Source organism: Rhinatrema bivittatum, chromosome 14 (assembly GCF_901001135.1).
Source record: "Rhinatrema bivittatum chromosome 14, aRhiBiv1.1, whole genome shotgun sequence".
In the NCBI taxonomy this organism is placed as follows: domain Eukaryota; kingdom Metazoa; phylum Chordata; class Amphibia; order Gymnophiona; family Rhinatrematidae; genus Rhinatrema; species Rhinatrema bivittatum.
Genome location: NC_042628.1, coordinates 21802273 through 21829523, shown reverse-complemented (window position 1 = coordinate 21829523; position 27251 = coordinate 21802273). Strand labels below are relative to the sequence as shown.

At 48.8% G+C, this 27251-nt stretch overlaps 1 protein-coding gene across 3 annotated transcripts; it reads right to left on the bottom strand.

The window, feature by feature from the left end:
* Positions 1-1464: 1464 nt before the first annotated feature.
* On the bottom strand, positions 1465-27244 carry RRN3 (RRN3 homolog, RNA polymerase I transcription factor). Of its 3 annotated transcripts, XM_029576179.1 has the most exons (20): positions 27103-27228; positions 24652-24710; positions 23156-23263; positions 22892-23004; positions 22578-22634; positions 21387-21476; positions 19743-19872; positions 18159-18218; positions 17428-17491; positions 15458-15527; positions 14473-14571; positions 14054-14155; positions 12583-12724; positions 11223-11353; positions 9136-9266; positions 8513-8697; positions 6183-6291; positions 3355-3507; positions 1809-1896; positions 1465-1638 (listed from the first exon to the last, which is right to left on the bottom strand). In XM_029576179.1, exons 3-20 carry the CDS (start codon positions 23181-23183, stop codon positions 1486-1488), a joined length of 1905 nt encoding a protein of 634 aa, XP_029432039.1. In that variant the 5' UTR covers positions 23184-23263; positions 24652-24710; positions 27103-27228; the 3' UTR covers positions 1465-1485. The 3 variants fall into 3 exon arrangements, with proteins under 3 accessions (XP_029432039.1, XP_029432038.1, XP_029432040.1); XM_029576178.1 differs by lacking the exon at positions 24652-24710 and having other exon boundaries at positions 27103-27244; XM_029576180.1 differs by lacking the exons at positions 6183-6291; positions 8513-8697; positions 24652-24710 and having other exon boundaries at positions 27103-27244.
* Between the last annotated feature and the right edge of the window lie 7 nt (positions 27245-27251).

Sequence of the window (27251 nt, the reverse complement as noted above, 5' to 3'; positions counted from 1 at the left end):
AACCCCCGAACCCACCAATCAGCGTGTCCGATTTAATTTTTTTGAAAGGCTGTTTTAAAAAAAAAAACGTTTTTATGGGCGTTTCGCAGTTTTATGTACACATGAAGCGGTGCGAGTTCCTTAATACAGGCCACTGCTCAGGGCTCTTACAGTACCAGCACTAAAGCTAGATGGGTAGCTTCTTTTGGTGTTCTTTCTAGGTCTCCTTACGTTTTGTTGTTTTGAAACACACACAACCACCACCAGGGGAGTGCACCGCTGGTCCCGTCAGTCGCCAGCACCATCAGTGGGCGCTCTGCTCCGGACTCTTATGTTCATGCCTGGGTGAGGCCAAGTGATTTTAATGAAAGGGCGGGGGAGAGAATTACAGAATTCTCGATTCCCCACCCACCCCCCCCACCAAGTGTGCATGGATCATAAGGGAATCAAAGCGAAACTTGCAAGCCAACTTCAAAAAGCATGGTTTGAGACTCCATAACCAGAACCTGTGCATTATAGAAGGCGCCTTGTACTAATGGGAGGAGGGCTTCCGAGTGTGGGGCTCCGCGGGGAAGGCTTGCGAGGAGTGTGTGAGAATGGAAGGGGGAGGGGTGCATCTGGTGATGGGTGGGGGTACTCTCTCCCCCCTCGCATTCTCCACTTTCTCCCCAACTCTTCTCTTCCCCCCGTGTAGGCACTGTATGAGGGTGAGGTGTGGGTGGGGAGCATGGGTGTCGAGGGAAATGTTTATTGGAGGGGGACCCAATTCCTCCTCCCCTGAGTGTAGAGATGAAGATGCACTGTTTCCCCCTTCTCCCATTACACTCTCCACTTTGTCCTCCCCCGCCCCGTGGATGTAGGTGAGAGGAAGGATATGGATGTTGGAGGGTTTTTGTGTCAGAGGGAGGGGGAACTCTTTCCCCCTTGCACACTCCACGTTCTCTTCCCCCACCCCATATCATTTCAACAAATGAAAGAAATTAATGATAATTTATGAGGAAAAAAAAATCAAGTTTGAATGTTTTATGTAAAATTTTGCCCAATTTATATATCAAAAACAGCAACAAAAAAAAAACAAAAACCAACCTTACACAGGGTTTTATGAACATCCAACAAGTGGTCACACAGACGGCCTCCATGCCCTAGTACCCTCTGCAGTAACCAGGCCACCTAAGAGTGACCGTTGTCCGCAGGATAAATACAGGGCAGTCCACACGCCTGAACCGAAAGACGGTCGGGAGAGGCACCAAAAGCCCAGTCAAAGGACCGAAATTATTGCAGCTTACAAGCGACCCGCAACTCTTTCCACATAAGCCTAATTCACAGAAAGTCCAAATGTGAATTCTATGAACATAATTCGGTTTTACACGATTCTAAAGTCTCTGGTGATTTGGAATTCTAGTCTGAAATGCCTCCTCTCCTGATGCTCATTTGTGCTCGTCTCCCGACCACAGTTCGTTCTACAATTTACCATTTTATGCTTTGTTTGGGGTTTTTTTTTTCTTTTCAAAGTTGTTGCTGCAAGAACCTTACTGGTGGGGATCCTACGCTGCTCGCTGGGCTGAGGAGATGCGAGTCATAGGAGCCTGGGGCGCTTCCCACCAAGCTGTCAGTCTGCGGCGTTTCGCCTTTCAGAAAATCATCTTCATCGGCCACGGCCTGCAGGCAGACGAACAGAAACGTCTTCAAAAAGTAGGAACCCTCCCTCCCGAGGAACTTCACCTCCCACCTACAGAGTCCACGTCCCTTCAGCTCCCCAGTAAATTTACGCAGGGTTTCCACAGGAGCGGATCTAATAGTTTAATACAAGAAAAAAGCGCCTTCGTTACCTTTTCTGGGGGCTTCTGAAACTCCTGCATACTTTCGGCGGTGGAGTCTTCCCACACCTGATATACAGGATCGATGACTTTCTTTGACCTGGGAAGACAGGGCAAAGCCTGAAAAGGACTGGAAATACTATTACAGACCAGCTCTACACAGATACCACATCTATTTAAACAATTTCTAACCCGCTGATCCACAGGGTTCAGCGGACCACAGAACTGCAGGTTTAGCATCATCTACCACCTGCTGGAGACAGAGAAATATTGAAGAACTGCAGGTGGCACCAGGGTTTATCAAGCAGTGTCAGTGAAACTTTCTCCGTCTCCATCTGCTGGCAGGGACGCATAAACCCAGGAGTCTGGACTGATCCGGGTACGTACAGGGAATGACTGTCTACACGGTATCAGCCCGACGACCTACGGTGAAAACAACAGATGATGCCAACCAGCAGAGGACAACTGGCCAAGTCCTCAGTTTCACATTCTGACTTTAGATTACAGGCACAGGTGAGTAGAAAGGCCTTCAATGGTTTTCTAAAATGCAAATAATCGCACTCTTGTCTTAGGTTTTCTGGAAGCTTGCCCCAGAAGGAAGGACCCACAAACTGGAACCTATGATCCCGGGAGGTTTGTAGGTGAGTAATACTAGCTACAACCCGTTGACAATTCAACAGAGAGTGTGGTGCTAAGCAGGCTCCTCCTGTCTACCTGCCTACACCTCTGCAGCTGTGGAAGTTGTGCTCCTGGCCTCCTTCCAAACCAGTGGCCAAGTGTGCGTTCCCGTGCAGCTGGGCCCCTTCTAGTTTATGAGTTGCAGCCATGGGGGTTCTCTATCTGCCCGACTGTCCATTGCCCTGCCTCCCCTTTAAGCCTCACAACTTGGCTGGGGGTCCTGCACAGTGCTGAGCAGCGCAATACAAGCTTAGTGGATCATGTTGTCCCCCTGGTGGTAAGAGCCAGAGAAGCTCTCCAAGGCCACTTGCAGGCCGATACAGTACAGTGCGCTCCCACACAGTGCACTGTTAACCCGCCACTGGACGCGCGTTTTCCCTTACCCCTTATTCAGTAAGGGGCCGAAAACGCGCGTCCAATCCGCCGAACCTAATAGCGCCCGCAACATGCAAAGGTAGGCGCTAATTTCTTCGGGCACCGGGAAAGTGCACAGAAAAGCAGTAAAAATTGCTTTTCTGTGCACCCTCCGACTTAATATCATGGCGATATTAAGTCGGAGGTCCCGAAACTTTCCAAAAGTAAAAAAAAAAATAAAAAAAAATGTGAAGTCGGCTGGCGGGTCGAAAACCGGACGCTCAATTTTGCTGGCGTCTGGTTTCCGAGCCTGTGGCTGTTAGTGGGCTCGAGAACCGACGCCGGCAAAATTGAGCATCGGCTGTCAAACCCGCTGACAGCTGCCGCTCCGGTCCAAAAGGCAGCTAGTGTCCCTAGCGCCTCATTTTGCTTGTTTTTACCACCGGGCCTCATTTAAATACAGAATCGCGCGCACAGGAGAGTGGCCATTTCTGTACTAGTAGTGTGTTATGGGGAAAACTGGCACCTTTTCAGAACACACGGGTCGAAGGGGAAAAAGCTGTCCAGGGGATTAATGCACGTCTGCACGGAGTCTCCACCGGTGCTGCTTCTGATTGTCGGAATCAACTGACGGTTGTTTCTCTCGATGATGGTGTAGCAGAAAACCAGCTGGTACTTCCTTAAAGGAAAAAAAAAAACGTGTGTATGATTAAATGATTAACTGTATATGTGTATACATAAATATTTTTTAATTTGGTTTGCTTCACGCTTCACTACAGAAAATTTTACTCAGTGTTGGTTAAAACAAAATACATAATCAACTTACATTTCCCTGTACGTGCCCGGATCAGTCCAGACAGTGGGTTATGTCCCCTTTCCAGCAGATGGAGGCAGAGAAAACTTCGAAGGGTGCTCCCATATAAGCTAATGCACCCTCTGTAATCCTTCAGTATTCTTCTGACTCCAGCAAATGAGAGTGGCTGAACTCTAGTTCCCCACTAAGACTTCTGAAAAGCTAAATTTTAGTGCTCTTTTCTCTATTTCTTAGCTTCCTTCCTATCTTAAGATGGATCAAGGTTAACAGAGGATAGAAGAAAAAAAAAAAAGACAGGGAAAACTCAGACCCTTGCCTAGGCTCCAGTAATCTAACTTGCAGGAAGAGCTGTTTTTCAGTCTCCATTGCTGTATTTGCTCTGTGGGGGTAAGTTTTTGTACCTTTCTTACTTTGCAGGTTAGATTTGTAAGCTCCGGGGTGCAAGTTGGTGGTCCAGCCTCTCCCCCTTTTCTTCCGAGCCGACCCGCTGCCCTGAGAAGTCATTTGCCTCGGGGCAGCCTCCATACCTGCTAATTTTCGTTCCTGTAGTACCACGGATCAGTCCAGACGCACACCCGAAGGATTTATGGGATTGGGATTGTCTCTCTGCTCAAATTGTTTTCCGTATACCACGTGTTTAGTGGCCGTTTCATGGTTCATTTTGCAAATTTAGTTGCCTCTTCAAGTTTAGTACACACTGTACATTTGTTCAAGTTGAAAGGGTTTTATACCTTGATCCATCCATCTTGTCTCTTCAGGCTTGGATTTTCTTAATACTGAAGGATTACAGAGGGTGCATTAGCTTATATGGGAGCACCCTTCGAAGTTTTCTCTGACTCCATCTGCTGGAAGGGGGACATAACCCACTGTCTGGACTGATCCGTGGTACTGCAGGAACGAAAATTAGCAGGTTAAGGAATAATTTTCTTATAATACAAAAATACCAAATCATAATATAATATAATAACCTTACCATACAAATAAATGAAATTAGACTACAACATCATCATAGACAATAATAATCTAATATAAACAGGGATGGTAACTTTTAAACAGGCGTGCGGGAGCACACGTTCTGCGGCCTGCGCCCAGGAAAGTGGCTCACACACCCATGCGTGCAAATGCCGCTCATACTGTGTGAGGGGATTTTAAAAGACACGTGCACCGACGCCATTGCCAGTTTTACCAGTTCATTCCCAGTTCGCCCAGGTAAGAAACAGGAATTCCAAACTCTTCTGGTTTAATAGTCTCCCTTTTCCCCTGTTAGCTCCGCCCCTTAAAACCACGCTGATCTATTTATCTTTATTTCATTACTTACGTTACGTGGCAGGGGGCTCCGGTGCGCGCCTGCGAGTATTTATGCGCTAATTTGAAGCTGAAATCCTGGAACGTTCAAGCCCCACCCCCTCTGTTTTGGAACTTTTCATTTGTGGGCGTAGCGGGAGATATGCGCGCGCACAGGGACGGCTTTCAAAATCCAACCACACGCGCAATATCTCCTGGTTTTGGCGTGCATCAGGCTTTTAAAATTCACCTTCAAGAACATCATAAAAAAAAAAACATAACAGAAAATAACCCCTCAAACACCCAACCCAAAAATATCTAAGCTAGATAAGGCAGCCGAAAAATATGTCAACTGGACGATCGCTCTCCTCCTGCCCTGGCATCGGCAGTCAGAGCAGGCCTCAGAAACGCGGAGCTCAGTTACGACAGTGCCCACTCTCGGCTTCTGATGATCTCCATCCCGACTGAGTTCTCCTCCTCCTCCCTGGTCAGTTCAAAAGCTGGCGACAGGGAGATATTCCCATGCTCCACGATACGGCACCGTGCATATCCTGACAAAGGGAGGGCCATCTCGTCAAGGTATCGCTCACCCGGCTGCCCTCTCTCGGGCCCTGCTCAGCCTATCAGGGAGCTGCTCTGGGACTGCTGGGCCTCCCTACGGGTGGAGCGTAAGGGCTGAAACATCTGCTGGCAAGGAGTTATTCTTTTGCTACAGGCGAACATGTGCTCTGTACGGAAGTGAACAAATTCATCCTTTTATATCACAAGTCGGGACCAACGAGGTACATCAGCCAAAGGGCCTGCACCGTTCTGACGATGCTTTTCTTTGCACAAGCATGTGACTCTGTTCACAAACGCACGGGCCTCCAAGGGCCCGATTCACCAAGCTCTTTTGCCATAGACACGGAATGAGAGAGAGTCTTTTCGTGAATCAGGTCCTTCGTGGTGATGGCGACCCCAGTGCAAACTGCGTTTCCAACCACAGAGCCAGAGAAGCAAGTCCCAGCTGTTTCTGCTGCTCTCCGCGTGACCTTCGGCAGGCCATCCATATCCCCCCCCTTCCCCCTTTCACACGGGCTGTCCCCGGCAGAGTTTCGCCTCTTCCCCAGCGGTGTCCACGCCTCTCCCTAGGTTCTACAAGCAGAGCCGTACAGCGGGTGCCACCAGCACCACCCCGAATCCTTTTCCAAAACGCTGGAAGGCAAATCACAAGAGAGTTATTCCATTCGCACCAGAATGAAGCATTTCAAACTTGCCTGGTGATGGCGGCAAAGAGGCTCACCACGGAGGGCAGGCAGATCTTCAGGGGGTTCAGCTGGCACATGACGATGCGCTCGAAGTTCAGGCCCTGCAGGTAGGCCAGCCCTTCGGGGGAAAAAAAAGCAAAGATTTCAAACACGTTGTTGAAAAGGGCAGGCCGAAAAGCTCTCAGTCCCAATTGCGGAGGCAAAAGATGGAATGGGCTATTTCGCAGTGAGAAGCAGTTTCCAAAGAACACAACACAATCTCCCTTTATATCCATCCTTGAACTGTAGGCATAAAAGATCAGCAAACAAGCTGTGGGCGAGACCTTTTTATTGGAGCAGCCGAAAACCTTTCTGGCTAGCTTTGGAGAGCTCTGCCTCCCTCATTAGGTCAAGGCAGAGTCAGCAGGTTAATGCAAGGGACGATGTTACCCAAACGCAGATGTAACTCACAGGCTGTATTACAACGGGAACGTGCAGGGGAGGGAGGGAGACAGCAGAGTGGTAGGAACACAGAGACAGAGGGGTTAAGTCATCACCTACTACCAAAGAAAATATGAATCCAAACAAAATAAAAATAAAAATAAAAAAATCACCAGTTGCTGCAGTAACTTTTTAAAATGTCTACAAAGAGAGGTGGTCTTTTATAAACTGTAACGTTTTTGGTAAGTACATGAGCCTTTGGGTGAATTCACATAAAATAAAATATGGACTATGAACAAATGGGACTAGGATTACAACAAGCGGTTTTCTCTGAAAAACAGAGGCTTTCCCGCCCTTAAGTTTTGAAGTTGGACCTTTTAGTTTTAATTGCTTAGATTTATTCAGATACATTACTCGTAGCATGGCTTCCGATGTCACGAAACATGTAGAGTCTGGGAAACGTTAACTCAAAGGTGTGATCCCTCGGCATCCAAAAACATTTGCAAAAAAGTCACCCAGCGTTTTTCCCTAACTGCGGATAGTTCATTCACAGATGCAATTAACAGCTGCTGCAATTTCTTCCTTCACTGCTTGTACCGTATGCGGATTATTCCCGCACATGTTAATCTTTAAGGAACCCCCCCACAGAAAGCAAATCACGAGGTTTCAGATCAGGAGTACGGAGGCCAGGACCCATCCCCATCGAGATCCCGCCGGCCCCTATCATGACGCTCACTGAGGGAATCCAGAACTGCCCTGACCCACGTGCCGTCGTGCGCCATCTTGCTGGGGAAATATAAAACGTTTCCTCGCCATAAAGAAATGGCATAAACTGGTCTTGAAGGACTTTCACATAATCACCGCTCGCTGCATTGTCATGAAAGACTGGCCAGATAACCCCTGCTGTTGAAACAGTGTCTCTGCACCGTGCACTTCTGTGGATGGTTCTCCATATTTTCATGGCGGTTTTCCCCCCCGAGGCTCGTATAGATCCTCGGGTTCTACTTATTCGCACATCTGCTGAGGCAGAAATGTGCTTTGTCTGTAAACCAAGTGCTTTGAGCAGCTCTAGGATAATCTGCCAGAAAAAAAAAAAAAAATTCACCGTCGCTAAAGAACTGGTTTCACTTGAATTTTCAAAGGAAAGCACTTTGAATCTTTTTATTAAATTGCTTGTTTTACACCAAGTCGTTGAGAGTGTCGTCTCACAGGCTTGCCAGTTCTACGAACGATTGCTTCCTGTCCATGTGCTCATCGTCTTGCCGACGGTACCCTGTTTCTTGTCTGCCACAGCACCGGTCTCTTCAAATGTCTTTCTGCTAATCCGTTTAGTGCTGAACTGCTTGGAGATTCCCTGCCCTCGGAATTGGCTTGAAACTCGTGCTGTGTTTGATAAAACCTTTGCTCTTAGTAACGCTTGCTGCTGGTGAGCACCCTATGCTGTTCTCTACTGCTCCACAGCTTAATGACGCTACTGCTTGAGGGCAGCACTAGACGGACAGACTCCCTCACGTATTCAGTGACACCAGAAACAATGCTTTAAGGAATATATGTCAATAAATACAAGCAATGAAAGCTAGGTCATCTTTTTCTGAACGCTGTGTATATCATTCTTTTTTCAGAACACATGGGTTACAGACAAGTGGCAAGCCATGGACATGGGTATAAAATTCAGTCTGCGCACCTGTCTGCAGTTTCCCTACAGGCACAAACCACATCCATTAGGAACTGGTGGGAAGGGATTGCTGCAGCTCTAGAAAGCGGCTGACAAATGGCTGTTAACATCTTACCTTCTCCATCCCCACGGACGGAGAAAATTCAGAAGCAGCGCCAAAATTCCAAACATCTGCAGCTGGCCTTGGCCGAGTCACTTTTGTGCAAGGAGAGCTGTGTCCGCCACAGGCTAAAATCGTGCTCACCTTTCCGTAGGTTTCTTTCCAAAAGCTGCTTGTGACGAAATACAAAGGTGTAAAAGACTGCCTGGCAGGCAGAATAAAATGGCCCGTGGTATGCCACGTCACAAAAGGCCCTGCTGCCAGCGTCCTGGTTATCGATGTACAAATGCAGCCAGTTAACCATCAGGTCCAGGCAGGCTTTTACTGTCCTACACAGACCGGAAAGCAAAAAAACAAAGCTCTTCTCACAATCTGGAACAGCATAATCAGCAGCAGCCACAGCAAACACCTTCGTTTCTCATGCCTGGATTCATTATACGATGCAGCACACATTGTTATAGCGATTCCTATCCGAGTATTTGGACCCTCTGACGCCCCCCTCCTATAACAGAGGTGGCCAGCTTTAATAGGAATTTCATTTGCGTGAATATATAAAAGGAAATTCTCTATGGAAAGTGAAAAGAAGGGGGAAGATGTTAAAAGTAAGACAAACCTGCCCTCACTCCCCTTTGCCCCCTCCCCAGTTTTGGACATTTAAAGCCCCCTTTCTGGGAAGCCACATAAGACGAGAACAACCTTTATCCTGTTCACGAAGGGAGGCAGCGGCACCGCACCCTCTCCGCACTCGCGCCAGTCTGCTTACTCACACTATAGGAAGAAACGTGGCTCGGGCTAAGAAACTGCCAATGTAATTGCAAGCCGCCTGCCTAATGACCGCTGGATTATTTGGATTTTGCAGTTTTTTCCAAAGGTGCTCAAGAAAAGCTTCAGCAAGTCCCTGCAATGAAAGATAAAAAAAACATTAGGGCACAACACGGAGTGTGGTAGAGCTGGTGAACGCTCCAGATGTTGCGAAGATGCCATCTTATAGCCTGGAGAGAGTTTGCTCCCCTCCCCCCGCCCCCTTTTAACTTCTCTGCCACAGACCCCGTGCTCTGGTGGCATTAGGAGACCCTGCTGGCCCCACAGACTGCAGGTAGGTCTGAGAGGATCCCTCTTGTGTTAGCCAATCTGGCCAGCAGCCTCCCGCCTCCATCCTCTGGGATCCAGGGCCTCATCAGCCACTTAGTGTGTCCCAACTCCAGCCAACCCGTCCACTGTCCCTATAGGGCTGGCTCTACACTGGCTGTCCCGCAAACGTACGGCTCATGGGCCGGACCTTGTTTTTCTGGCCCGTCAAACTTTCCCTTCCTGTGGCCAGATTTGGCCCTCAGAAGACGTTCTATTTAATTTTTGGTCACAGTGGGGCTGCCTGGTGTGCGACGGTCACCGGGGGGGGGGGGGGGGGAAGCCATCACTTAGAGCTGGAGGAGGCTAGAGAGAGCGGCCAGAGCCAAAGGATGACTGTAATAACTTCAGCTCTGCAGGTTTGCCAGAGAGGATCCTGCCTCCCCCCCCCCCCCACACACACACACACATATCTCTGTTCCTCCCCTCCCGTTCCCCCAGGGGGCAGGTGCAGGGTTCCCAGGGGTGTGGCAGGGTTGCCAACATGCAATAAATCTAGAAATATTACTGACACTATCTGTCAAACCCCTGGAAACCCTGTCCCCGACTTCCCCCTTTCTCAGCATTTCAAATCATCGAACGGGCCAGATATGTCCCGTCCCCCCCCACTCCACTCAGCAAACATAAAATATGCCATACTGAACCAGACCGAGGGTCCATCAAGCCCAGAATCCTGTCTCCAACAATGGCCAATCCAGGTCACAAGTACCTGGCAAGTACCCAAACATTAAATAGATCCCATGCTACTAATGGTGGCAACAAGCAGTGGCTATTCCCTATTGATTAATAGCAGTTTATGGACTTCTCCTCCAGGAAATTATCCAAACCTTTTTTAAACCCAGCTACACTAGATGCCTTAACCACATCCTCTGATAACATTCCAGAACTTAACTGTGCGTTGAGTGAAAGAAGTTTCTCCAATTTGTTTTAAATGTGCTATTTGCTAACTTCATGGAATGCCCCCTAGTCCTTGCATTATCCGAAAGAGTAAATAACTGTTTTGCATTTACCCATTCAAGTCGTTTCATGATTTTGTGGACCTCTGTCATATTCTCCCCCCCCCTGCCGTTTCTTCTCCAAGCTGAACAGTCCTAACCTCTTTAGCCTTTCCTCATAGGATGCCATTCCATGCCTTCCGAAGAGACTCTCCCACCTCTGGGTGATTTGAAATGCAGCCCCTTCTCTTGGGGACCCCTGATCTACACCAAACCCAACATATGAAGTAGAAAGAAATGTGGAAAACAGGAGATTTTTGGGTTAGTGCTCCATTGGGAATAACCTCCATGGTAGGGCTCTCTGGCTAGAGACAGTACCGTTTTGTAAATGTGCACGTATCGTGCCGGATGCATGGCACAAATAACACCAGCGTTACTCTAGAAGTTTTCTTATCAGCACTTTTCCAGTGGTGTGTTGAAAAGTGCTTATACAACGATTGAATCTGTCTATCCCGTCTGACTGTTGGCACAATAACTTTAATCTGGGCTGCCCACGATCTGGTCACTTTCAGCAGGGTCAACCGAAAGAGGTGCTAGAAAACGCAAGCATGCACCAAGTTCCGACCTCCCAGTTTAGGACTCTCCCTGTGCAGCGCTGTAGACAGTAGGTTGCAAGGTTAAGCTGTCCTGTCTGAGCAGAGAGGAGGGCGGTGGTTTGCTCTGGCTCATACGTGAATGGTAAAACAAAAAACAAACAAACAAACCACGAGTCGCTCTCGGGCCTTACTCACCAGTTTGAAGCTGCAGACATAGAACATGGAGTACTGCACGGCACAGGAGGCGTGGGTCGGTAAGATCAGCTTGTCAAACACAGCCAACAGATCCCGGTACAGGTCTTTGGTTCGGCTGAGATCCATCTCACCTGCGAGCGACATTGGTTTCTTTTCATCACCAAGCCGGACTCTTTATCACACCTGCGGCATCTAAAATCCACACTCGCAGCCTAACGGCACGTTTGACTTTTGAAAGGGACACACGAGACCCTTCAGTGCATCGCTTTAACGAAGGGGATCGATCCGCAAACTACCTACCTAGGTGCAAAGTCCATCTGATTTTCAAAAGGGAACGCATGCATGGACTTTGGCTTTCAAAGCTGCCACAAGTGTCAAAAATATATAAAATAAGCTGCAATCTACGCAGCTTATTTACCAATTCTTCCCAACACACACCCCGGGGGCAGATCCCTAAATGCAACTAAACGCAGGCACTTTTAGCCACTAATGGGGGCACTATATACTGTGTATTTGGCTGCAGAAGGTATTCGTTAGCCCTGATATGGAAGAGGAATGGCACACCGTGTATAATTCAGAAAAGCAGGGCCAACTAAGCCTTCAACTCATTTTTGTGCCATTGGTAGTTAAGTTTAACTTGGAAGGAGTAGAGCAAGGGATAGCCAACTCCAAGAGCCAGAAATAGATCTGGTTTCCAGGGTATCCATAATGAATATGCATGAGAGAGATTTGCATAACATGGAGCACTGTCCTGAAAACCAGACCTGTTTGTGGCGCTTTAGGATAGGAGCTGGCCACACCTGGAGTAGAGCAAGCTTGACCAGTCCAGTCACAGAAAGAGCTGGAAAGCAAAACTGCAGAACGTGAAGTATTTACCACGCAGGACAGCGCCTCTACAAGGGCTGCAAAGTTCTCTGGTGAGCAGTCAGCGCTGCTCATCCCAAACGTCACAGCATTTCTGAAACACACGTGCAGCCACCTCCAGCATGGATGGCTTGCAAGCTGACAGCCTCTTCAGGGGAGAAGGAATACTATTCCCGTTACCCGCTTCGAAGTAAGAGAGGTTCACTGACCGTTCCAAAAATGACAGAGAAACCGTGGCAAAATCCACATCAGACCCTGTGGCTATACGTACTAAGAGCAGCTGTTTAGCACATCTGTTCCTAGGAAATCTGACCTCTCTCTTATTTATATGGCTAAAACAGCTGTAAGATATATTTGATGCTCACCTTGATCCCAACCACAATTTTTTTGGATTTATTAGAATCTTTCACGGGTTACTGCCCTCCCCACCCATCCCCTCTCATCTCATCTTCCTGGGAATAAATTCAAGTCGGGTAGGGATAGTTTTTCCATTTACCATTTATGTAACAAACATCTTTTATGTAGGAGAAGAGAATGGAGAGAACGAGGTCTAAACGTTCTGCTATGGGATGGGCCATCATCTCATTCGCCAGAGATCCCATGCTCTTCTCTTGTGCCTCTGCATCTTCATCTTCGTCCTGTTGGGTACAAGTTGGCGGGAGCTTCCATTACTAATTCAGTGATATACCAATCGCAGCAGCGGTGCCAAAATCCGGTCCTCGGGAGGCCTTCCCAAACAAGAGTGTCCAACTCCAGTCCTCGAGAGCTGCAAACCAGTCCGATTCTCGGAGCGTCCATAACAAACATGCGTGAGATACATTTGCATGCACTGCCTGACCTGTATGCAAACTGTATCTCAGGCATATTCATTGGGGGCATTCTGAAAACCAGACTGGTTTGTGGCTCTCGAGGCCTGGAGCTGGACTTCTAGGGTAACCAAAACATGCAAGTTAGCCTGGCTATTACAGCAATTTGTGTAAGTACATCTCATGCATGTTTACTACATGTGTCCTTGGAGGATCAAAGCAGACCTGTTAAGGGGATTCTCGAGGACCAGATTTGGCAAACAATTACCTGCGCATGCTGATGAAGCTATTCACACAGCCAGGCGCAGTTCACTCAGGAAGCAGGGCAGTAGAAGCTGGCAGGACTGGTGTGTGCATTAACTACACCATGTCACAGGCAGTCGTGTAAAAAAAAAAAAAAAAAAAAGCCATGCCCATGGTTTACTCAGCAGTATTTTAACGCTACACACAGTAAGTAGTAATACTTTCTCTGTCAGTTAAAAGTGTACTGCGGAGTCATTTAAAAGAAAACAAAAAAACTTTTTGAGGGCAATTTCCAATGTTTGCGGGAAAACTGGCATTTCAAACCTGGCCAGCAGCGTGCACACTGTTTCACAGCACATGGACCTCTCCCTGGTGATCCGACTTGCACGTACAGCACGTGCAAAGGCCATTTCTTGGGACATTAAAGCGGGTGAACCTGTACACAATGGAATTGTGAATCAAGGCCTTTTTTTTTCCCTGCATGGAGGAAAAGGGGCAGTGCTCGGACAGTGTCAGGGCCATCCTAGCACAGTATGTGAAAGGAGTTAAAAAAATAAAATAAAATAAAAATTAACTCCATGGAGAGCTTCCCTTTGAAAAATCAGCTTGCAGGTAACCCACCAACCTGCAAGGCACACGAGAGGTGAAAATCGCTCTCAGAGCGTGCGTGTATGTATGTTTTTCACAGCAGGCCAATCAGATAGCAGCAAGCACGAAGCCATCTGGGCCTTGCATTATCACGGCTGCTCCTGGGGGTGCAGAGGAATCGTTCAAACGATTTCAAGAGTAGCCTTCGACGGAAACATTTTTTTTTAAAAATCACCCACAGGGCAGGCGAGTCCAGTTATCGGGTGTCCTCCTGAGCGGGCCACGGTTTACAAGCTCCCTCACAAACACGAAAGTAAAAAAAAGGCCAACCATGTTGAAGAGTCCTTCCTCGGCAGTGGTGCCGTCGCCTGTCTCAAGGGCCTGGAGAGCAGCTTCCTCAGCCTCCTCGATATCCTGGCGCGAGGCGCTCACCTGCAGATCAGAAGTCAGATAAAAAAGATCCCCCCGGTTTATGCTCAAGTCCTGATGCTAGAGCACGTTATCTGAAAAATGAGATCCCGCTCCCTACGCAGTTTGGATAAGACGTATCGTAAGGCAAGCAGAAGGTGCCAGCTCACGCCTGGCACCCACCCCCCTCCTTTCCCTTCCCGGCGGAGAAGAACCCGCAGCAATCCCGTTCGCGCTCCGGGTCAAATCGCCGCCTACGACGTAGTCCCCGTTATTTCCGGCTTCCGCGCTTGCCTCGTCTCCTGTCCACCCAGAAAAACCCGGGGCTCTTCGCTACTTACGTCCATCTTCAGCAGCTTTTCGGTGACGAGCTGCAGAACGTCGGCCCTTAGCGCCGGGAAGTAGACGGTGATGCGCAGCAGGTTGTGTACGTAGCACTCCTGCAAAGAAGCGATGACCTGAGTAAGACGAGGGACAGGGAGGCGGCTTGAGACGGGCCCCCCACCGCTGCCACCATTAGCAACCCTGATACCAATCCGGGGCAGGATAGGGACCTAGCGGGGGTGTGTGTGTGTGTGTATGTGTGTGTGTGTATATGTGTGTGTGTGTGTGTGTGTGTGTTTGTGTGTGTAGGTGTAGAGCTGGCTCCTAACCCATCTACCAAGACCACTATACTATTTCGTTTTTTTATATATATTAACATTGGGGATAATGTTATAATAGTCTGCCTAAATCGGGCAGCAAATACCTGCATAAGTTACACCAGATTTCCAAAATGGACTGGCGCACACACATTCCCTTGGAAAATCGTCCCACCAAATTTACCCTCACAGAATTAGACACGTTATGCGGAGACATTTCTGATAGGTTTACGTGCGTACTTTTGAAAATCCAGAAATATGAGTGGAAGCCCCAACCTCTCCCAATTTCACCCCCCCCCCCCCCCCCCGGGGAGTCCTCCGCTCAGCCCAGGTAAACCTACGCGCGCCAGGCGTGCTTTTAAGTTTACCCGCGGAAATGCCTTTTAAAAATCACCCTGGTGGAGGTCGACATTCAAAGGGACTTGCTTGGGTAACTCAAGTGAGCTGGACGGACCCCGAGATTTGAATTTCCCACCCCCCGCACTGGCAAAGTTTTACCCGGGTGGTTGCAATTTAGGATTCTTTCGCTGTGCAATTTAGGATTCTCGAGGGGGGGGGGGGGGGGGACATCCTACTTTGAGAAAAGCCTGAAATCCGGCAGCTGGTTGGCTCAAAGGAAAGCCATGCGCACGGAGCTCGTTCGGACCCTTCCCTCTCCGCACGGGACGCACTCCCGACCACTTACCAGAGTCCTTGCTGACTTGGTGACGAAAGGAAACTTCTCCGCCAGTATCGGCATCAGAAACCGGGGGGCTCTGTCAGACAAAGGAGCAAGGAAAACCATGACTTGGCCCGGAGCCCAAACGTCCTGAACAGGGGATTTAAGCAGGATTTGCGCAGGGCTCCGCTCCCGCCCTGAAGGCGCACGGTCTAGCAGAGGGGGCCAGGGCTGGCTTTAGCGGCCTGCCGGGCCTTTCCGTCGCCCGGGCCGGGTCTGGCCCGCAGAGGAAGGAAGGCGGCGGAGAGGCTGGTGGGGGAGTTCCCCAGGCCCCGCCAGCAGGGAAAGCACCGGCGAAGGCCCGGCCTACGGCAGCAGAGCCGGCTGGGCCCCGCCAAGGAAGGGAGAAGGTCAGGGACGGGGGGGGGTCAAATGCCACCGAGAAGCTGGTCAGAGCTGGGAATCACTGGCCGGTGCCAGCACGGGGAGTCACAGAAGGGGCGCAGGTCCAACACAGCTACTTTACTACTTTTTAATGGGTCTTTTAATTACTTTGGCTGCCTCAGGGGGTGGGGTAAGGAGATCTCATGAGGACACCCCCTCCCCCCCCAGTTTTACTCTGCTGGGGCCGAAGGGGGAAATCCAGCGGCCGTTTAAAACATAAGCAGCTCTTGAATCTTCCCTCGGGGGGGAAAACACTGCGACTTACACCTCTCCTCCCCCCCCCCCCCCATAGTTTGCCAATTTTTCGGGCCATTGGAGGACGGCTCCCCTGAATGATCGACACAAAGTCAGAGAGAGAGGCGCCAGAAAAGGAAATACGGGCCGGAAAAAATAACATTTCCGGTGCTTCTTCATTCAGACTCTCGAAAGGATTTTTGACTCTTGGGCCTGTGCAGAAACACAGAATGCAACGGGCAGGATTTCCTGTGCTTATTCCGTGCTTTCCATTACTGTCTTTGCCTCCGCCACGCACCCAGCACCCTCTCAGAAGCGCTTGCCCTGCAGCATCCTATCAGCTGAACCTTTGAGGTGTCTGAATGCCTCGATCACATCCCCCGCTCTCCCCTCTTCTCTCAGGTGCACATATTGAAGTTTTTTGAGGTAGGTGTAGACCGTGCACCGTTCTGAAAACCCTTTTCTGCACTGCCTTCACTCTGAGGTACCTGGTCCCAGAACTGGACATAATGCACCCAATGGGGGTCGTACCGAACAGGGCCATTCTCACTTGCATTCCCCTGCTGGTTATACCTCTCCCTACCTCTAGCACTGCCTTGCATCCCTCGGCCTTTCCCCTCCTCACCGCTCAGGAGCTGAGAGCTCTTGCTCCATGACGCAGGAGGGAGGAGAGCTGGCAAGGGTTCCCTGGCAGCCCCGTTTAAAGCCGATCCTGCTCTGGGGAATGAGGCCCACCGAACGTCCAAGGACCTGAAAGATCCTAGGGCACCGGTGCTTTAAGGTTTCACAGCTCTGCTCCCTCACAGAAGCCACAGAGAACAACGTTCCACGTTCCACAGAATCTCGTGGCGGCCTTAGTTCAGGGGAGAAAGGGACAGGGACGGGCCAGAAGGCTTAAGCTGGTGCCCTTTAGATACCCTGGCTGGAAGGGAGAAGCCCAGTAGTGCTCCTCTTCCAGGTGGGATTGCTTTCGTTAGAGCAGTCGCCTTCCCCTCCACCTGTTCTCTAACCTCTGTGATCCATCCGAGACCCGCCAGAGAGGGGACCCAAAGGCGAGTCTCCTGTGTAGCAGCGCACAAGCCACGGAGCCAGCCTCAGGGTAGAAAAAAAGATCCAAGCTGCTTGTGGCAATGCCTCGATTCCCTCCCTGCTTGTATTACGCCTTCCCCTACCCCCCCCCCCCCCCTGCCTCTTTCCCCTGCCATCTCTTGCTGGGAGAGGAGGAAAAACGTACAGGAGGGCCGAAGCCTTAGTAAAAAAAATCTGTATTTTTTTTGTTTTAGTTTGAAAAGTCATGCGCACGATGACAGGGTACTTACGACGGCACGTATCTCGCCACTATTTGCAGGGCTCGGTGACACGTATCAAAATTTCCAGGCAGGTCTGTAAGGAACAAATACAGCCATCAGGACGCGAGAGTGAAAAACGATACTTGGATCCGGGTAAGGTGACTCTTTCCACGGCAATTCATCCGACTTTCGGAGTCAGGCAGGCAGATAAGACCTTGCTCAGACCGGACAGGGTAAAAATGTTGGAAGCCGGACTGGTCCTTACCTGCCAATTATATTTTGTGTTTCACAAATCTGGCAAACACGCGCCTAAGGTGCTACTCGGAGGACGCTGCCGAAGTATTTCCACAATTTAAATATTGCGGAAAAGGAGCATCTCCTGCTTTCAGCTGCAGTGTGCACCAAGGGGCGACCAATCAGAGAAGAGCTGTTTATCATTGCGACTAATTACAGCGCTGCTCTCCAATGGCCATTCCCGTACACGGAACAGCCAAAGGGAGGATTAAAAAAAAGCCATTCCCGTTATGTTCTCAGCATTGTCAACATATGGTCCGTAAACCCATCTGTTAACACCCACTTCTCAGGTGGGTGAAACAACATCCGGGTAATGAGGACAGCTGCTTCTCGGACCTCCTCCGCATTGCCACACCTATGCCTTTAAATTCACGTCAGCAGCACCCTCTCTTCCAACGCACATATGACAAGAGCCCCCTACTGCTGCTAATCATGCGATGAACCCTAAATTACGCGATAATACCTACTTTCATCCTCGTCTTCAGAATCTGAGATATCCACATCACCTTCCTTTATGATTACTCGAGCTGTTAGGAAACATCAAAAACAACCTTAGTCGTATTTTCACCACAAGCAAACTCCTTCAAGTGACACTATCCAAACCACCGTGGACTCGAAATAAGAACTAGAAAAAGATAACGCCAGAAACTTAAAGCAACCCTATAACTTTCCATGACCAAACTTCCACCGTTAGTGTTTTTCAATTATTTAAAACTAGTAAATGAAGCAATGGCATTCATGGTTGGCCGATAGGTTTTTAGGTGCTATTTTTCTGAAAAACAAAACAAAAAAAAAAAAAAAGCTTTGTTGCAAGGTCATGTCTGTCCGTCTTGACTCCCTCACACGCAAATACCAGCTGAGATTTGGTGGGTTGCCTCCTCATCTGTGGTCTCACCTTACCTACAAAATTGTAAACGAGTCCGAAGGGTGGTTGGGACATTATGAGGGGTCGGGGTAGAGGGCTATTGCTGATGGCTCGTTAGGACCGATGCGGTGCGCTGGCTACGCTGCGCTCCCTGCCGCAAATCGCTCTTCTGGATCTAGTGGCCCCCTGGCTGTAGGAAATGCAGGCATAGGTAACGAATAGAGGGTGTGTAAAAGCCGCGCTGCTGGTACCAAAAGCAAGCAAGGGTAAAAGAAGAACTGCAGGTTTATGCACCAGCCACCATCTGCTGGAGACAGAGAAATACTGAGCTACTGCAGGTGGCACCAGGCTTTTCTCTGTCTCCATCTGCTGGCAGAGATGAATAAACCCAGGAGTCTGGACTGATCCGGGTACGTACAGGGAAATAGAGAGTGTGGAAAAGCCACGCTGCTGGTACCATGGGACACTGACGTGGCAAGGGCAGAGTAGTGGATCTGTGGAAATGAAAAGCAATGGATGAAAAACTGAGTGTGTGTGTGTAGTGGAACTGAAAGCAGACTGAAAGGACAACCATACAGCAGACAAAAGCTACTAACAGGAGTTGTGGGCTGGGAAAGGAAAGAACACGTGCAGACTGCAGGACTCAGACAGACGTGGCATGCGTGTTGGACTGGAGGAGAAGTGTGGTAGGTGCAAAAACAAAAACAGGATAGGTGGCTGCTTGGCGATATGTTGAGCCCTATAAAAAAATAAATAAATATCAACACCGCACATTAAGTCCAGGTAGCTTCAAGGCATCAAAAGTTATATCAATTTTATTTTATTTTTTTTAATTTCTGATTCTGTAAATACATTTCCATCAGAAACCACCTTCCTATTTAAAGTCACTCATTTAAAATATTAGTGTTCAGGAACATGGTGCAGTGGCTGAAGCTGAGCAGCAGAACAGAGTAGCATTAAATATTCCCAAATATTCTAGCATTATTAAACAAAAAAAAAAATAAAAATTAATACACAATCTGGCACATAAAAGCTAAAATATTTACAGATAATATTTTGCATTTGATAGTATTATAGCAAGGACGTCAAGAGCGCAACATCTGGTTTATTTATCACTGCCACAGCATTCTGATAGTGGCGTGAGGGAGGGATGGAGTCAGGTGAGGTGGGACAGAAATCTACTTACGAGGTATAAAAAATGAGACGATCATACTGAGACAGGGTCGAAGGAAGATGGTCTGTGCGGACACCAGATTTCCCAGAAAAGACAAGTACTCCTCCACAACTTCTTTGCTCCTCCTCAGCCAAGGCATCTTCTGCAATATAATGAATCCAAAAAAAAAAAGGGCACAGTCAGGGTCCATCCACACAAACCTAGAGCTTTCCCGAGATAGGAATGGACTTATCTCCCGGGGTTATCTGTCGTCACCAGTTTAGTGCCGAGTTGCATTTCTTTGGATTGTGTTTTACATAGTAACAGGGTAACGACGGCAGAACAAGACCAAATGGTCCGTCCAGTCTGCCCAGCAAGCTTCTTATGGTAATAACTGCCGCTCCGTGCAGGTTACCCCTAAGGCTTATGTTAAGGGTAGCAATATTTACAATCCAAAATCAAGCAACTGTCAAACCCATTGCAAAATGTATTGCTAGCAACGTTTTTGCAGGGTGAACAGCCTTCCTGATAATTCAGACACGGCGGCTTGGATTGGTCGTAGAAGCAGTCCTGTGCTTCATCCCTAATATCTACATATCAATACCCCAGACCAAAAAAAAAAGTCGTGGCCCAGCACTGACTATTGTCTGAATCCAATTCCCCTTTTCCCCCTGCCGTCGAAGCAGAGAAACGATGTTGCAGTTGCACCACAAGCATCAAGGCTGATAGGGTGATTTTTCAAATCAAGATGGGCCGTCATCGCGATGTTAAAATTTAAATGAGGGAAAGGGGAGGAGGTTTGGGCGGGGTTTAGTCAAACGAGGGGCCGGCAGTTGCTGTGGGCGATACTGTTTCACACGTTATCAGCGGAAATACCTACACCTATTTCACTGGCTCCACAGGGGGGCGATTAGTGTGCAGCCCGCCCGCAACCGCGGCCAGGCGACAATGCACCGCCGCGATGCGGCCACCTGCTCGCTGTCACCCCCTCCCGCCCCGTTTTTTTATAATTATAATTATAGCAAAATGATAGATCTAGGGGGTAAATTTGTTAAGGGTAGCAATCCCCATCCTTCTGTTAAGGGCAGTAAGTGCTGCTCCTTGCAGGTGACCCCCATGCACTCTTTTCTTCATTTCCAACCTGTAACCCAGGGGTAGGGAACCTATGGCTCGCGAGCCAGATGTGGCTCTTTTGATGGCTGCATCTGGCTCGCAGACAAATCTTTAATAAAAAAGTAAAAATCTTAACAAAACCCCCCACCCTCCTGACGCCCCCCAAGACCTCCAAAATTCATTTACTACAACCCCCTACCAAGACTTGCCAAAAATCCCTAGAGGTCCAGCGGGGGTCCAGGAGCGGTCCAGGAGCGATCTCCTGGACTTGGGCTGTCGGCTGCCAGTAGTCAAAATGGCGCCGACGGCCCTTTGCCCTCACTATGTCACTGGGGTCGACCAATGGCGGCGGTAGCCCCTGTGACAAAACTAGATTAAAAAATATATTTAAAAACTCCAAAGGGTTTTTAAAAACAAAGAAAGTTATAAAGAAAGATTTTTTCCCCCAGCTCTGAAGAATTTAGGCTGGTGCCCGAGTTCCCTATAAAAAAAAAAAGTTGCGCCCTTGATCTGATTTTCACGGACATTTCAAAGAAGTGAACGTGGAGGGGAGCCACTACTTACCAAGACAATGACCACCAACTGCTCAAAGTCTTTTGTCAGGTACATAACTGAACTGCGGAATTCATGCAACCAGTTTATTATCTGGGCATCCTTAAAAGGGAACAAAGAGGAAAAAAGCATCAACAGAACTCTCTACAATTAATCGCTGGCATTCACCAACCTCAAGCAGCACTTCTGCCCATGCCAGTCCTCTGATTCAAGGAGACCGCTTATCTGTAAAACTGTCATCCATCTGCTCTGCGCCACATGTGCCAGAGGCTCCATCCCATCTTCTGTTTAAAGGAAAAGCACCAGAATTCTGTTCCATCCCGGATTCTGCATGCGTTAGCCACACCCCTGAGAACTCTAAGCCACTCGGGAATAATCTGAGCCACGCGCAGACTGCTTCTCCTCGAGGGGGGAGCACGGCTCCAAACAGAGGTACCGCTAAGCACACAACTGTAAAGGCAACATCTGTACGCACTGCCAGGCAAATGACATCAATGGCCAGTCACGTTGTTGTGCTTTCGCCGTGGGTTTGGGGTTTTTATTTTTCCCGTGCCTCAAAATTACGTCAGGAAGCGTGTGATCCAAGCAAGAAACCGCTTCTCTTCTAATGTCGGGGGAGGGAATGAAGCAGCCTCTCTCTCTGTCCCTGATTCTAAAGCCTGGAATGAATTCCGAAACATTTATTGCCACGCCATCAATTGCACCGGACCCATAGTGCACGTATGGGCACCAGACAAGAAGGCAGAGAAGTAGATGGCAGAGCACATAAAAACGAGAGCCAAAGAGGCACCACTACATTTCAACACCAAGTCAGTCAGGCTGAAATGCTCCTGGAGGAGCTGGTAGCACCACCACCAAGAGGGAAGACGGGTTTCTCGTGGTGCATGCCGAGCCCTGAATCACACAATCCTCTGGCATAATATTTCCCAACCTAACCGAATATCCATAATGAATGTGCATATGATATATTTGTACGCACTGGCCACCCAGTATGTGCAAGTATCTCTCATGCACGTTTACTGTGGCAACTGTGAAAATCAGAACACTGCTTTGGAGAGCAGATTACACAATGCACCCTCAGACAGCTTTTCAGCTTTTTTAGTGAGCTGCAAAAAATGTTTGCATTGATATTAACTGAAAAAAGAGGCAACATGGAAAACAGAAACATGCACAATATATTTTACATCAAATATATTTTTTTACCTTTATTTCTGGATCCAACAGTTGATGCTTCAATAACTCATAGTCATTAATATCTCCCTTAAAAAAAACAAAACAAACAAACCCAAAAATCAAAACATAATTAGATAAAAAGATGGAGGGTATAATGGGATAAAAGTAAAAGGGGTGAACATATCCGCAGAGCATGGAAATTCAAGTAGACTGCCGACAATGGAAACAGCAACTCCAACTAAGCATCTGTAGGCAATGGCAAAGCTGCATGCCAAATTATTTAATTCAAATACAAAATGGTGTTCCACGTGCCTTCTGCATCACAGGCTTGTGCCCTTCCTCACCTGCTTGTACTTCTCCAAGACTTCTGTTACAGTTCCACCAAACCGGACGGTTTTCCTAGGCGGTGAGATTATGAAGTCGTCCTCTGCCGCCATCATTTTTAAACGCACATCCGCTTTAGCAAAGAAAACAAAAAAACACAGAAAGCCAAGAGATCACATGGCCTGAAGAGGACTGCCCATCCCTTAAATCACTGGCCCAAGCCAGGCCTAGCAAACCACATGCCTTTCAACAAAAAAGGGCGTGCGACTCATTTTGTAACGTACCTTTAGTTCCAACTAGAGAACGGAGCATTGGCGATGGCCATCAGCGGTCACATTCGGCGGGCACGGACTAGCAGGAATCGCTGCTCGTGCAGCAGACAATTTCAAGTTCTGGGGGGTTTAAAACTAACATTGTTTAAAAGTTTTTCTCATTCTATATTCTAACAGCGATAGTACACTTCACAGCTGGCACTATCACATATCTGCTCTTGCCTCAGGCACAGGAAACGTACCCGCGACCGTAAACTAAATAATGCAGTGGATTGCACGGGAGCCTTCACAGTGCCAGGCTCCCAGTTCAAATTCATCCATGGTAGGCCGCTGACATGCTTCACTGAAATCTGACCACTCTCCAATATGGGGTAGATTTTTTAAAAAAGCGTGATCGCGTACTTTTGTTTGCGCAGCAGGCGCAAACAAAAGTACGCAGGATTTTATAAGATACGCGCATAGCCGCGCATATCCTCTAAAATCCTGGATCGGCGCGTGCAAGGCTGCCGATTTTGGGCAGCCTGTGCGCGCCGAGCCGCGCAGCCTGCCTCCGTTCCCTCTGAGGCCGCTCCGAAATCGGAGCGGCCTCGGAGGGAACTTCCTTTCGCCCTCCCCTCACCTTCCCCTCCCTTACCCACCCCCCCGGCCCTATCTAAACCCCCCCTTACCTTTGTCCCTAGATTTACGCCTGCGAGAAGCAGACGTAAATCTACGCGCGCCTGCGGACTGCTGGCGCGCCGTCTTCCGACCCAGGGGCTGGTCCGGAGGCCTGGGCCACGCCCCCAGGCCGGTGCCACGCCCCCGGTCCCGCCCCTGAAACGCCGCGCCTCGCCCCCGAAGCGCCTCGTCATCCGGTCCCGCCCCCGACACGTTCCCTTCGAAAAACTCCGGGACCTACGCGTGTCCCGGGGCTCTGCGCGCGCCGGCGGCCTATGGAAATAGGCGCGCTGGCACGCAAGGCCCTGCTCGCGTAAATCCAGGCGGATTTACGCGAGCAGGGCTTTTAAAATCCGCCCGCAAGTGAACTGGGTCGCTCTGCATGTAGCTTATAGTAGACAAGTCTCCTCAGAGAATTCCACCAGGGGTAATGGGGGCTGTAGCACCTTCTGATCCCTACAGGTGTACCACATTGGCAGACAGTGGAAGAAGCCTACAGCCGCTATAGAAAGTCTACACACCCTTCCAAAAATGTTCACCTTTTGTTGCTTTAAAGCCTGGAGATAAAATGCATTAAAATAGTTTTGTTCCATGTAGCCACACTTCCTATCCTATAACCTCCAGGTGAAAAATGTACTCTAGACTTCCTTAGAAACTGAAGTAGAAATGCAAAGATGGAATAGCTTGGCTGCATAAGCCTGCACCCCCATCATACTTCAGTAGCAATCCTAAATACTTAAAGCTCTGGTGTAACCAATTGCCTACAAAACTGCACACTAAAAGGTGAATTTCCAAAAGCTGCGCATGTGAAAAATAGCACTTACGCGAGTAAAAGGAAAATTGGTTCTTACCTGCTAATTTTCGTTCTTGTATTACCACAGATCAGTCCAGACTCCTGGGCTTTGCATCCCTGCCAGCAGATGGAGACAGAGAAAGTTTTACTGACACTGCCGCATAACCCTGAGTGCCAGCTGCAGTTCCTCAGTGCACAAAGACTTCCACATCGTTACCCTGGCAATCTCTTGCAGAGAAACCTGCTGAGCCTCTGACCACAAGGCCGCCTGAGAGTGCGTTGAGTGGACTCTCAGGAACCGGATGACCCTTAGCTATACACGTCGAACCAACGGCCTCCTTAAACCAACGCACAATAGTTGGGGAGTTCCCCACTCTCGAGCCACCAGCTTCTTCGCGGACTTGTGGTACGGGAAGGCTTTTGCTGGACTGGATCAGCTCCTTCCAAATCCGAGTCCTCCTGAGGAACCTTGAGTCCGAGCTCCTGCAAGATCTGAGGAATCAAGGGCCACAGCTCCTCCTTACGAAAAAGACGGACCTCCCTGGGGTTATCTCCTTCGGAAACTGGAATGTCCTCTGGATCCGTGTCACCTGCATCCAGATCAACCACCTGGCACCCCTGTCACATCTGGGGCAGCATCTGAATCCTCCGACTCATCAACTGCACCTCCTGAAGCTGAAGAAAGGCCCAAGACACGCTGGACGGGAGAAGGCTGTCTGACCCAGTATAGGCAGTCTTATGTTCTTATGTTTACATTTGGTGCAAACTCAACACAGCACATCACCCAGAGAACTGCATCCCTATTGTGAAGCACGATGGTGGCAACAACATGTTATGGGGTCATCTCTCATTGGGAGAGCTCTTGTCAGGACAGAAGAGACTATGAATAGAGAAAAACATAAATGGTCTTGAGGAAAACGTGCTGCCTTCTGCAAGAAAGGTAAAACTGAGATGGAAGTTCAGCTTTCAGCATGACAACGGCTCAAAGCTGAGGAGCAAAAAGGTAATGTCCTGGAGTGGCCCAGTCAGAGCCCCGATCTTAATGCATTTTAAAATCTGTGGCATGACTTGAAGAACGCTGTCCATCAGCATTCCAAGGACCTTGACAGAGCTTAAATAATTTGATAAAGAAGAACGGTTTAGTGTACAAAGTTGGTGGATGCCTATCCCAGCAGCCAAAGGTGCTTCCACCAAAAATTTACTTAGGGATGTATAGACTTATCCAATTTTTTGATTTCAGGCATTTTTTTTTTTTTTATAAATAAGTACATGCTTTGTTCCCTAATAAAATGTCTGCGCTAAAAGGTGTGTAGTCTGGTATGTTGAGGAGTGGAAAAAAAAAATTTAAATGCATGCAAGTCTGACACAATGACACAAAAAAAATGTGAAAAATGTTCAAGAGGGTGTTGACTTTCTATAGCCACTATATGCTGCTGGAATTTTGGCTAAAAGAAATAAGAATAGACGATGGTTCTTTTAACCATAAAAAGTCTTTTACACACTCTGTCAACTGAATTATTTACAACTTAATGGCTTACAATATTTGGCAGCCCTCTCTTTACATCTCACAGATCTGATTTTCCCTATTGACAAATTCCTTTTTTTTAAACTATATCCTTTACACCTATAAAAGGTATGTAAACATTTTTCAATGGAAAGCTCTAGCACAAGGAGGTCATTTGGGGGGGGGGGGGGGGTCTTAGCTGCAGGAAATACTGTTTTCATCTGGAGCATGTGGTGGAAGCCAAGACAGTAAGTAAAAACGTCATGGAATAAGGACGGAGAATCGTTAGTGGCAAAAAAAAGTAAAAAGATAGCAGAACCATGACCTAGAGTCACTGCAGGTCGTAGCGGGAGCTGGATGGAAACTAGTAGGCTACAACTCCTCAGAGATCAACCTGGTAAGTGCAACAGGTTGCTGGGTACCATGCAGAAAATGACTTCCCAAACCTGTCCCGAGGACCCTACAGCCAGTCGGGTTTCAGAATGTCCACAATAGGTTCCCCGGGACAAGTTTGGGAAGCTCTGCAGAAAGGTCACATGCCCGGGCAACAGCCACACTAATATGAGTAGCTACTTAGGTTATTACAAAACAGTGACGTAGGAAGAAAGGTGTGCTAGGGGTGAACTTAATAGAGAGCTCTTATATTCCCCCTCTACCCAAAAGGCTGACGTAGTGAGGAGGAAGAAGATAAAAGCCGTCCTGGATAGGGAGTGATGACCTCTCCGGCTGGCAGCTGCAATGCATCCTCGGCAGCGTTGACAGGACTATGGGGGGTGCTGTCACCTAGGAAGGGCGGCGGGTGCAAGGAATGAGCTCACAGGGGAGACAAAAGCCAGTCGCGTTCCTCTATCCCCCACCCGAGATTATTCAGCCCCTACTGCCCAGCGGCTCCGATTCACGGGGGAGGGGGAGAGCAGGGAGCAAGGCGCCGGAATGCGGGGGGCGAGCTGAAGAAACAAAAGTATCGGTGGCAGTAGAACCCCCGACCCCGACCCCTTCACTCACCTGCCGCAATCCTAAAACAGGAGGAGGATAACGGGGCCGTGCAGCTGCTCAGGCGCTTCCTGCTTCCTCCCCTGCCAGGGCCTGATTGGCGCGCTTACAAGCACGTGGTCCAAAGTGCCACACGGCGGGCCCCACAGGGCAGGAGGAAG

What these genes read in the sequence shown, in the direction of transcription:
- RRN3 (XM_029576178.1), bottom strand. Translation starts at nt 23,183, where the DNA reads ATGCTCCGTTCTCTAGTTGGAACTAAAG. An exon ending in CGTCTCATTTTTTATACCTC is followed by an intron (nt 18,219 to 19,742) that starts GTAAGTAGATTT and finishes GTTTCCTAACAG; the next exon opens with CTCGAGTAATCATAAAGGAA. An exon ending in TTCTGAAGACGAGGATGAAA is followed by an intron (nt 17,492 to 18,158) that starts GTAGGTATTATC and finishes TGTTCCTTACAG; the next exon opens with ACCTGCCTGGAAATTTTGAT.